This window comes from Syngnathus typhle, linkage group LG7 (genome assembly GCF_033458585.1).
Source record: "Syngnathus typhle isolate RoL2023-S1 ecotype Sweden linkage group LG7, RoL_Styp_1.0, whole genome shotgun sequence".
Lineage (NCBI taxonomy): Eukaryota > Metazoa > Chordata > Actinopteri > Syngnathiformes > Syngnathidae > Syngnathus > Syngnathus typhle.
In genome coordinates, this window is record NC_083744.1 from 1,206,339 (window position 1) to 1,218,349 (window position 12,011).

General features: G+C 47.7%; 1 protein-coding gene across 2 annotated transcripts; it reads right to left on the reverse strand.

The window, feature by feature from the left end:
- Window positions 1-3,518: 3,518 nt before the first annotated feature.
- LOC133157277 (uncharacterized) lies at window positions 3,519-11,946 on the reverse strand. 2 transcript variants are annotated; one of them, XM_061283682.1, is made up of 4 exons: window positions 11,805-11,946; window positions 9,770-11,584; window positions 5,679-5,915; window positions 3,519-5,566 (listed from the first exon to the last, which is right to left on the reverse strand). In XM_061283682.1, exons 2-4 carry the CDS (start codon window positions 10,409-10,411, stop codon window positions 5,510-5,512), a joined length of 936 nt encoding a protein of 311 aa, XP_061139666.1. In that variant the 5' UTR covers window positions 10,412-11,584; window positions 11,805-11,946; the 3' UTR covers window positions 3,519-5,509. The 2 variants fall into 2 exon arrangements, with proteins under 2 accessions (XP_061139666.1, XP_061139665.1); XM_061283681.1 differs by having other exon boundaries at window positions 9,770-10,531; window positions 10,695-11,894.
- Window positions 11,947-12,011: the final 65 nt, after the last annotated feature.

Sequence of the window (12,011 nt, forward strand, 5' to 3'; positions counted from 1 at the left end):
TATGTTTTTCTTTGTGATCTCTGATTGCCTCATCCTAACATCATTGGAGCCAACATGTATTGTTGGGAAAAATATACTTTTTACTTAATCATTAGATTCTATGTATCTACTTATGTGTGCAAGATCTTCCACAGTATGTGACAGTTCAACCTCGTGATAATGACTTGGGAGCGTATGGCTGGCTAAGGAGCACATGACCGGGGTCATGAATCGCGCTATACAATATACTCCTTTGTTAGCTAGTCATGACCAGATCATTAGTCTATTATGAGATGGCTGAAGCAGACAGACGTCTTATTTAAACTGAAGTCATGAGTACGCCAGAGACGTATGCATCCCAGGGGCACTAAGACTACGTCTTTGTTAAGCTAAAGTCATTAGACGACTATACTGCTCTTTCTATAATAGCATCCCTGTTGTTCTGTGGTCATGAGATGTAATTATGAGATGTCCTTCCTGTTTAAGAAACTATGCATTCATGTAGACTCCCTTCATTGTTGTTCCTCAATAAAAGGCATGACCAAACTGGAGGAAGGGCGCGAATCTCAGCCACACTTGCTGTGTGTCTGGTTTACGCCCTTCTGCGGAAAACGCTTGCCATCGAAGACATCTCCTGCCTCTGTGAGATTCTTTTCAGATAAATGTTGTGAACCCAACATGTATCACAATATCCGAGTAGCTAGTGTTGTTGGACCTATGCTGTTGGTCCAACAGAAGAAGGGGTACGAAGGGGGACTACCGTTTTTTTCCGTGTATAGTGCGCAAAATTTTACTAATTTATTGTCCTAAAATCTGGGGTGCGCATTATACATGGGTACAAAAAAAAAAAAAAAAAAAAAAAATTGTTTTTTAATTTTTTTTTTTTTTTTTTTTAAGTCCCAATGATCGTCACACACGCAGGGAGGCAATGGGTCCCATTTTTATAGTCTTTGGTATGGTCTTAACTAGGCTGGATGTCATTTTTTTTGTTGGCGTTGATTTCTCCGACTGCCCATAAACGCACCACCGCGCTTCGTGCGCGCACGGGACAGCAAACGAGCAGGTGATCGAGCAAGCGTCTGATACGAGAGCATTGCGGTCGCATGGAGCGTGTTTGAAGTGAACAGCAGAGAAGAAAGGCAAAGTGTTGTGAAATAAAATGCACAGAACGGATGCGCAAGACACGTCAGCTATATAAAGAGCGAGAGTTGTTTTCTTCCTATTAGTTTCAATTCACAGTTTAATTAGCAGTTTCAATCAGCAAATAACAAAATGCGTATTACAGGTAATATTTTATTTCACAACACTTTGCCTTGTTCCTTTGGTCTCTGCTGTTCATCCTAAAACACAAAGGCGCTCTTTAAGCAATGCGACAGTGAGCGCCCGGCGCGCTGCGGTTGCGCGACCGCACCAAATTAAGCTCCCTGCGCAGTGCGCACTGAGGTCCACTTAAATTTTAGAAAGTACATCAGGACTTTAAAAATATCTTCTAAATTTCAGCGACGGCTCTGTCACACTAATCGACCAGCCCGGTGCAGTTGGGCGGTCGGCGGCGCGCTACGGTTGAGCGTTCTCTCGCACGCTTTCTCTCTCGCTCTCTCTCGCTCTCGCACACACGCAAACCGGATATCATACGGAGGCCGCCATTACAGATGCGCAGAACGGATGAGCAAGACACGTCAGCTATATAAAGAGCGAGAGTTCAGTTCTCTACCTAAATCCGTATTACAGGTAATATTTTATTTCACAACACTTTGCCTTGTTCCTTTCTTCTCTGCTGTTCACTTCAAACACGCTCCATGCGAACGGAGCGCGGTGGTGCGTTTATGGGCAGTCGGAGAAATCAACGCCAACAAAAAAAATTACATCCAGCCTAGTTAAGACCATACCAAAGACTATAAAAATGGGACCCATTGCCTCCCTGCGTGTGTGACGATCATTGGGACTTAAAAAAAAAAAAAAAAAAAAAAAAAAAAAAATTAAATTTTTTTTTAAAAAAAATTCATAAAAATTGGGTGCGTATTATACATGGGTACAAGCTTTTTTCCAGCATCAGCATGCCATTTTTAGGGGTGCGTACTATACATGGGGGCGCACTATACACGGAAAAAAACGGTATTGCGAGCCAGCTCCCTAAGATTAGCTTCTATGTCGGGTGCTTTGGCTCCAGGGATACACATTACCGTGGCTGGATTTGTAAGCGTGATGTTTTAGGGAATGGAGTCACCTATGACCAAGGTGAGAGAGCCAGAAAACCGAGATTGTTAGGGACAACTATCTGTTTTAACTGGCTCATCGCAGTTAGCAAGCCGCTTGGGGCTAATGCTAACTTGGCTAGCGGTCTGACTACAGCCCTCATCCGTGTCCCTCTAGCAGGGATAACCTCTCTAAGAGAAGGGTGCAGTTGGTGCACGAAGCCGTACAAATCTCTTGATCCGCCGCCATACTTACGTGTCCAATGATCGACGGTAGACAGTAGACAAAAAGCCACGAAGCCTCCGTCGAGAGCCAAACAGTGACGTGGTCGAAATGGCAGGGATTGACGAGCCGCAACTTTCAACAAAAGCAAACTCTCAAAAAAGGGGAGTAAAAAAGTAAAAAGCAAAGAAAACTCAAACCCCGTCACCAGATTAGACCACAGATAGGTAATGGGAAATGTGACTGCATCTCAACCATAACCCCGAGTTTTCTGACCCGACACGTGGTTTCATGAGGCGACGAGTGAGTGAATCCGAGTGGAGTAAAAAATGTAAAAAGCTAGGAAAAACTAGAAAAGAATATACAAATGTAGGAATGCAGATCGTCTATCTAGAGACCCTCTACGTGACCCTCTACGTGACCCTCTACGTGACCCTCTACGTGACGCTCTACGTGACGCTCTACGTGACGCTCTACGTGACGCTCTACGTGACGCTCTACGTGACGCTCTACGTGACGCTCTACGTGGCAAACCGGAAGAGTTTTTAAAGGCCCTGGATGTTGTGGGATCGTCACGTGGCAAACCGGAAGAGTTTTTAAAGGCCCTGGATGTTGTGGGATTGTCATGGCTGACACGCCTCTAGAGCATTGCGTGGGCATCGGGGACGGTGCCTCTGGATTGGCAGACTGGGGTGGTGGTTCCCCTCTTTAAGAAGGGTGGCCGGAGGGTGTGTTCCAATTACAGGGGAATCACTCCTCAGCCTCCCTAGTAAGGTCTATTCAGGGGTGCTGGAGTAGAGGGTCCGTCGGGAGGTCGAACCTCTGAATCAGTAGGAGCAGTGTGGCTTTCGTCCTGGCCGTGGAACAGTGGACCAGCTCTACATCCTCGGCAGGATCCTCAAGGGGGCATTGGAGTTCGCTCAACCAGTCCACATGTGTTTTATGGACTTAGAGAAGGTGTTCGACCGTGTCCCTCGGGAATTTCTGTGGAGGGTGCTTCGGGAGTACAGGGTGCTGAGCCAACTGGTTCGCTCCCTGTATCACCGATGCCAGAGTTTGGTCTGCATTTCCGACAGTAAGTCGGATTCATTCCCAGTGAGGGTTGGAACGAAGGTTCAAGATTCAAGATTCAAGAGTTTTTATTCGCCATGTTTGAGCGTCCCAAACAAGGAATTTGACTTTGGTAAATCACACCCTCTGTTCAACATTTAGGTGACTAACAACACTCAGAACATGTGGAAAATGGCAAATATTCTCAAACATCCCCTGATCTTAAACTCCCAAAAGGGCAAGGAAAAACTCAAAACTCCAGCTAGGGGAAATGAGAAACCTTGAGACGAGACCACAGATGGGAAGGTCCCTCTTCCAGGATGACCAGGCTGCAATGGATGCAGAGAGGACACATAGTACAAACAGTGTAGACAAATTAAAAAAAGGTGTGGAGAGCAGGATGTTATTGCACAGTAATGACTCTGAGACTCTGGTCTGCTGGAGCAGCGGCATCACTGCAGCGGAGAGGAAGAGGCTGGACAAGGTGGTGAAGAAAGCCGGCGCTGTCCTGGGCTGCAGTCTGGACCGGGTGGAGGTGGTGGGGGAGAGGAGGATGGTGGCTAAGCTGTCCTCCATCATGGACAATGTCTTCCACCCCCTTCATGAGACTGTCAGAGCCCTGGAGAGCTCCATCAGCGACCGGCTTCGTCACCCACGATGCACCACCGAGAGGCATCGCAGGTCCTTCCTCCCTGCTGCCATCAGACTGTACAACCAGGCCGACCATCGTAGCTAACGGACAAAATAACATGCAATAACGTGCAATAACCATATGTGCAATCACACTATGTGCAATATCTGTCTACCTCACACTCTTTTACCTGCTTTCTTTGCACTTTTTTTGCACTATTTTTTTATCTAATATTTTTTTATCTCCACTGTATATTTCCAGTATTTTGTATACACTGTCCATATTTTTTTTAATTATATATACCTTCTACTTCTTAAAATCTTTACCCCCTTCCCCGCATGCGTGTGTGTGTGTGTATATGTTAAGTGTACTGCTGCTAACACAGGAGTTTCCCCATTGAGGGAATAATAAAGGATTATCTTATCTTATCTTATCTTAAGAGTGGTGTGAGTTCACCAGAGCAACAGCCTGGGGGAAGAAGCTGTCTCTGTGTCTGCTGGTTTTGGCGTACCGAGCTCTATTACGCCGTCCGGAGGGGAGTAGTTCAAACAGACTGCAACCTGGGTGAGAAGGGTCTGTAGAGATGTTCCTTGCACGTTTCCTGGTCCTGGACAGGTACAAGCTTGGATAGATGGGAGGTTGATTCCAATGATCTTTTCTGCAGTCCTGATTGTCCGTTGCAGTCTGTGCTTGTCTTGTTTGGAGGCCGATCCAAACCAGACAGTGATGGAGGTGCAGAGGACAGACTGGATGATGGCAGTGTAGAAGGTTTTCAGAAGCTCTCGCGGCAGGTTGAACTTTTTGAGCTGTCTCAGGAAGTACAGCCTCTGCTGGGCCTTCTTCCGGACAGAGTCTATGTGGTCGGTCCATTTCAGGTCCCGAGAGATTGTGGTTCCCAGGAACTTGAAGGTGTCTGTGGAGAGAATAGTATTACTGCGAATAGTGAGGGGTAAAAGTGGTGAAGGGTCTCGCCTGAAGTCCAGTGTCATCTCCACCGTCTTGAGCGGGTTCAGCTCCAGGTGGTTTTGGCTGCACCAGTGGACCAGCCGCTCCACCTCCTGTCTGTACGCAGTCTCATCACCGTCCTGGATCAGTCCGATGAGTGGTGTCGTCTGCATACTTCAGGAGCTTCACAGGAGAGTCACCTGAGGAGAAATCATTGGTGTAGAGAGAGAAGAGCAGTGGGGAGAGGACGCACCCCTGAGGGGCTCCAGTATTGGTGGTCCGGGTGTCAGATGTGATGCCCCCCAGCCTCACACGCTGTCTCCTGTTCGTCAGGAAGCTGGTGATCCACTGACAGGTGGAGGCAGGCACTGCAAGCTGGATGAGCTTCTGTTGGAGGATGTCAGGAGCGATGGTGTTGAACGCCGAGCTGAAGTCCACGAACAGAATCCTGGCGTACGTTCCTGGGGTGTCCAGGTGCTGCAGGAGTTAGTGTAGTCCCATGTTGACCGCATCATCCACTGACGTGTTTGCCCGGTAGGCAAACTGGTGGGGGTCAAGCAGGGGGCCCGTGACATCCTTCAGGTGGTTCAGCATAACCTCCCAAAAGATTTCATGACCACAGATGTCATTGCGACAGGTCTATAGTCATTCAAACCTGTGATGGCGGGCTTCTTGGCCACTGGAACGATGGTAGAGCTCTTGAAGCACGAGGGCACCTCACACAGCTCCAGAGAACGGTTGAAGATCCGTGGAAAGGTGGGCGCCAGCTGCTCAGCGCAGACTTCCAAGCAGGAAGGTGACACGCCGTCTGGGCCCGGTGCCTTCCTGGTCTTTTGTCTCCGGAACATCTGGCGCACTTCCTCCTCGCGGATCTGGAGAGCGGGCGCGGCCTCTGCAAGAGAGAGAGTGGGTGACAACGATGATAGAGGTGTGGACAGAGCAGTTGTGGGGAGAGGTGAGTATTGTCAAGTGACATGGTGGTACGAGATGGTGTAAAATTAGGTAGTGAATTTGGCCCAGGCACATTGGCTATCCCAAAACATGTAGTAGTTCATAATTTCACCAGGAGATGGTGTTAAAGCTTGAAATAGGGGTGACCTGATGGAAATTAACAAATCTAATAAATCAAATAGTTAGCAATTGGGAGGACACGACCTGTTCAAACACGTAGCAACGCACAATTTTGGAATATGAATTTGCTATCCCATAATTTTAAGATGCAACAGCTTGAGCAATATCAAGATATGTGTTTAGGTTGGAAGAACCCATTATTGTGTTAAGTACTATTATGTGTTGAGATTGATCTTTATTAGACAAGATATATGTGATTCATGTTGCAATGTTTTGTCCAACCTGTATTTAACATTGGTGTTCCGTCTATACCTGAATGCATTAAGTTGAGAGGAGACTTAAGGGCTAATACTAAATGTAAAGAACGAGCAAAACAGGAAACATCTGTTTCCGGTGATTGCTGCTTGAAGCAAGGTTGCCAAGACAACCAGTGGTTTCTAGCTGGCCTGGACAGGCATCAGCTAAGGAACATTCTCAAAACTTCCAGAAACTTCCAGGAAGGCCACCTCACTGGCCGGATGATGTAATTCCGATGAGCTAATGCCAGAAGCCTATAAATAGGTTGCCCGGACACAGAGCGGGGGCGCTTCTTCCTAGTCAGGGCGATGGCCGTGACGCTGCCCGGAGTAAAAGAACGAAGATGGATTTTGCATTCTTTTTGAGATTGAACCAAAATCTACTAAGATGAATTTCCAGAGTCTTCGAATTGGACTTTGTCAAATTTTAAGCTTCGAGGAAAGCAGGGGAGAAAGCCACCGGGCAGAAAGGGGAAGTCGGCACTTTTACTTTCTCCTCATGGCCAGACCTTTCCTCTTTTTTAAACAGAATTCGGATTTTGGAACAAAGGAGAGCCGATCACTCGACTTGTTCAACCAAATAGGATTTTAGACCTTTAGTCCCCTCTCTTGTTCCGTGTGGGTGAGTCTTGTTATTTTGTTATTTCGACTTGCAATTTTTTTTCTTGCTTATTCATTAAATCTCTTCTTGAGCCTTAATTCGGTATCGATTATTTCGTATTATCTATGTCGAGCATGGTTTTATATGCAGTAATTGCAACTTTAAAATGTCTTTATTTCCCTATTATAGTCATTCTTTAAATCCGTTCAATTCTTTTTAAAGTGAAGACAGCTTTAATCCTTAACATCAGGAATTGTCAGATCTGGTTCGAAGTACCGTTTTTTTCCGTGTATAGTGCGCCCCCATGTATAGTACGCACCCCTAAAAATGGCATGCTGATGCTGGAAAAAAGCTTGTACCCATGTATAATACGCACCCAATTTTTATGAATTTTTAAATTTTTTTTTTTTTTTTTTTTTTTTAAGTCCCAATGATCGTCACACACGCAGGCAGGCAATGGGTCCCATTTTTATAGTCTTTGGTATGGTCTTAACTAGGCTGGATGTAATTTTTTTTGTTGGCGTTGATTTCTCCGACTGCCCGTAAACGCACCACCGCGCACTGGAAAGAGGCGGCTCTGTATGGGAGAGACGTTGAAGAGGAATAAAAACACCCTTGGAAACCAAAACTTGCCCCTCGTCGTGACTCGGAGCCGCAACAAATGTTTCGGATTTGTGTAGGGTACATTGTGAGACAGCAAACGAGCAGGTGATCGAGCAAGCCTTGTCTGATACGAGAGCATTGCGGTCGCATGGAGCGTGTTTGAAGTGAACAGCAGAGAAGAAAGGAACAAGGCAAAGTGTTGTGAAATAAAATGCACAGAACGGATGCGCAAGACACGTCAGCTATATAAAGAGCGAGAGTTGTTTTCTTCCTATTAGTTTCAATTTACAGTTTAATTAGCAGTTTCAATCAGCAAATAACAAAATGCGTATTACAGGTAATATTTTATTTCACAACACTTTGCCTTGTTCCTTTGGTGTTAAGACTAAAACACAAAGGCGCTCTTTAAGCAATGCGACAGTGAGCGCCCGGCGCGCTGCGGTTGCGCGACCGCACCAAATTAAGCTCCCTGCGCAGTGCGCACTGAGGTCCACTTAAATTTTAGAAAGTACATCAGGACTTTAAAAATATCTTCTAAATTTCAGCGACGGCTCTGTCACACTAATCGACCAGCGCGGTGCAGTTGGGCGGTCGGCGGCGCGCTACGGTTGAGCGTTCTCTCTCGCGCTCTCTCCCTCGCTCTCTCTCGCTCTCGCACACACGCAAACCGGATATCATACGGAGGCCGCCATTACAGATGCGCAGAACGGATGCGCAAGACACGTCAGCTATATAAAGAGCGAGAGTTCAGTTTTCTACCTAAATCCATATTACAGGTAATATTTTATTTCACAACACTTTGCCTTGTTCCTTTCTTCTCTGCTGTTCACTTCAAACACGCTCCATGCGACCGCAATGCTCTCGTATCAGACAAGGCTTGCTCGATCACCTGCTCGTTTGCTGTCTCACAATGTACCCTACACAAATCCGAAACATTTGTTGCGGCTCCGAGTCACGACGAGGGGCAAGTTTTGGTTTCCAAGGGTGTTTTTATTCCTCTTCAACGTCTCTCCCATACAGAGACGCCTCTTTCCCGTGCGCGGTGGTGCGTTTACGGGCAGTCGGAGAAATCAACGCCACCAAAAAAAATTACATCCAGCCTAGTTAAGACCATACCAAAGACTATAAAAATGGGACCCATTGCCTCCCTGCGTGTGTGACGATCATTGGGACTTAAAAAAAAAAAAAAAAAAAATTAAAAAAAAAATTAAAAAATTTTTTTGTACCCATGTATAATGCGCACCCCAGATTTTAGGACAATAAATTAGTTAAATTTTGCGCACTATACACGGAAAAAAACGGTAGTTATCTTGAGCTCAGCTAGGGCGAGGGCGCTCTAGTAAATTAACGAATCCTTGAGGTCTTAACAAAGGCATCTAAATAATATCCGTAACGTAATACCATCATCAAACAACCGAAGGGAGCCATCATTACGGCGTGGTCATACAGACGACTTGCCTTGAATTGAGTTACTCGGCTCGAGCGTCGGATGACTTGAAAGGGGTTAGCGTTGTATAGAAATTTGATTGATTCTGGTAGAATTAATTTAACTCGGGTGGTCAGCTACGGACGAGTCCCTTCGCCCCAACTTATTGAACCCGTTACTGGGGAGCCGGAGGCACTTCGATAAAAAGTGCCCGTTTGACAGTATGTTGATTGTGCTGCAGGAAGTCCCGTTGTGTGGGAGGACCGATCAAACCTGCAGTAGAACCTGTTTAGCTGGTTAGCAAGCCTTGGGCTCTCCACAGGACGGGGGGTTCATTTCTTGTAGCCCGTGATGCTCTGCAGACCTTTCCACACTGTTGAGGGATCAGGATTGGCAGAGAGGTGTCTTTTCAGGTTCTCCCCATAACACCTCCTGGCTTTCCTGACCTCTCGGTTCAGTGTGTTTCTGGTCTGCTTGAACAGGTGGCGGTTGCTGCTCCTGTAGGCCTCCTCCTTGACTTTGCGCAACCTCCTGAGGTTCGGTGTAAACTAAGGTTTGTCAGTGTTGTACGTGCAGAAGATCTTAGTCTGCACACACAGATCCTCACGAAAACTGATGTATGATGTGATAGTGTCAGTGAGTTCATGCAAGTCTGAAGTTGCGGCTTCGAAAACTCCCCAATCGGTGCAGTCAAAGCAGGCTTGGAGGTCCTGCCTTGACTCCACTGTCCACTTCCTCATAGTCCTCACCACAGGCTTAGAAGTTTTTAGTTTCTGCCTGTAGGCCGGGATCAGATGAACTAGACAGTGGTCCGAGAGTCCTAAAGCTGCACGAGCCGCAGAGTGGTATGCATCCTTGGTCATGGCGGAGCAGTGGTCCGGAGTCTGTGCCCCTCTGGTGGGACACGTTACGTGCTGTCTGTATCTGGGGAGTTTGTGTGCGAGGTTCGCCCTGTTAAGATCACCCAGAACAATGATTAGTGAATTTGGTAGAAGTTTCTCCATGTCTGTTACCTGGTCAGCCAGCATCTGCGTGGCTTCACTCGCACGTGCGTGTGGTGGAATGTAAACAGCCGCCATGACGATCGAGGAGAACTCCCGTGGTGAATAGAACGGCCGGCAGTTTATGAAAAGTGTTTCTAGGAGAGGGCTGCAAAACTCTTTCAACACGGTGACATCAGTACACCAACGTTCATTAATGTAGAAACAGAGACCACCTCCCTTTGATTTTCCGGAAAGCTCCGCGCTGCGATCTGGACGAGTCAGCCGAAACCCCGCTAGCTCCACGGCGTGGTAGGAGGTTCGTTTGCTGAGCCACGTTTCAACAAAGCACAGCGCGGCGGATCTGCTGAAGTGAAGAGCAGTCCATCTTGTTCGCCAGGGAGCGGACATTCGCCAGATGAATTGACGGTAGGGCAGAACGGAACTCTCTCTGCCTCAGCCTTACGAGTGCTCCGGCTCGTTTTCCGCGCCGCCGTCGTCGCCCTAGCTTGTATAGCACCGCCGCTCTGGCTAGAATCTCCGACAAACAGTTTGAATCGGAGAGAACGTTAGAGAAAATACCAGAAAACTGTCTGATGTTCAACAGCGCTTCTCTGGTAAAAGTGATCCGGGATGGACAGCAGAGGACACAAAAACCACACAAAATAAGACAAAGAAACAGAGAGCGACTCACCGTGGCTGCCATCCGCGGCGCCATCATATATCTGCCTAAGGCTGCCCTTTGTCACCGATTCTGTTCATAACTTTTATGGACAGAATTTCTAGGCGCAGCCGAGGCGTTGAGGGTGTCTGGTTTGGGGATATCAGCATTGCGTCTCTGCTTTTCGCAGACAACGTGGTGCTGTTGGCTTCTTCAAGCCGTAATCTCCAGCTCTCACTGGAGCGGTTCACAGCCGAGTGTGAAGTGGTCGGGATGAGGGTCAGCACCTCCAAATCCGAGTTCATGGTCCATGGTCTGAAAAGGGTGGAAGTGGAGGAGTTCAAATATCTTGGGGTCTTGTTCACAAGTAAGGGCAGGATGGAGCGCGAGATCGACAGGCGGATCGGTGCAGCGTTGGCAGTAATGCGGACTCTGTACCGTCGTGGTGAAGAGAGAGCTGAGCCAAAAGACAAAGCTCTCAATTTATCGGTTGATCTGCGCTCCTACCCTCACCTATGGTCACGAGCTATGCATCGTGACCGACAGAATGACATCCTGGATACAAGCAGCCAAAACGAGTTTCCTCTGCAGGGTGTCCAGGCTCTCTCTTAGAGATAAGGTGAGAAGCTCGGTCATCCGGGAGAGACTCGGAGTAGAGCCACTGCTCCTCCACGTTGAGAGGAGCAAGATGAGGTGGCTTGGGCATCTCATCAGGATGCCTCCTGGACGCTTCCCTGGGGTGGTGTTCCGGGCATGTCCCACCGGTAAGAGACCCCGTGGTCGACCCAGGACGAGCTGGAGAGACTATGTCTCTCAGCTGGCCTGGGAACGGCTTGGTATCCCCCGGGATGAGCTGGATGAAGTGGCTGGGGAGAGGAAAGTCTGGGAGTCCCTCCTAAAGCTGCTGCCCCCGTGACCCGACCCTGGATAACCGGAAGAAAATGGATGGATGAATAATGACTTCCTTTGGTAATTCCTTCTTTGACCAGTTTCCTGGTGAGGAATTCTGGCCTGTGCTTCCGCAGAAATTCCTTATCTCTTCCCACTATGTTACATGCAACACAATATCAAGTGATGTTTTACCATCCACACACATTCACACGTTTGTCCCGTGGAGTTTTTCAACACAATGAAGAGACTTACTGGGTCTGCGAAAGACTTCTCCGAAGATTCCCGTTAATCGTCGCCGCCGAGAGGGGCTGAACTGGACTTAGCCGGGCCTGGTGGATGAAGGTCGCTCCCCGGGGCTTTTTTCCAGCCGTGCACAGATTTCGGCGTCTTCAACACTACTCGAATTAGCGAGCAGATTTCTTGGGATCCTGGACGATCCCCCAAGAAATGTTGGGTTCA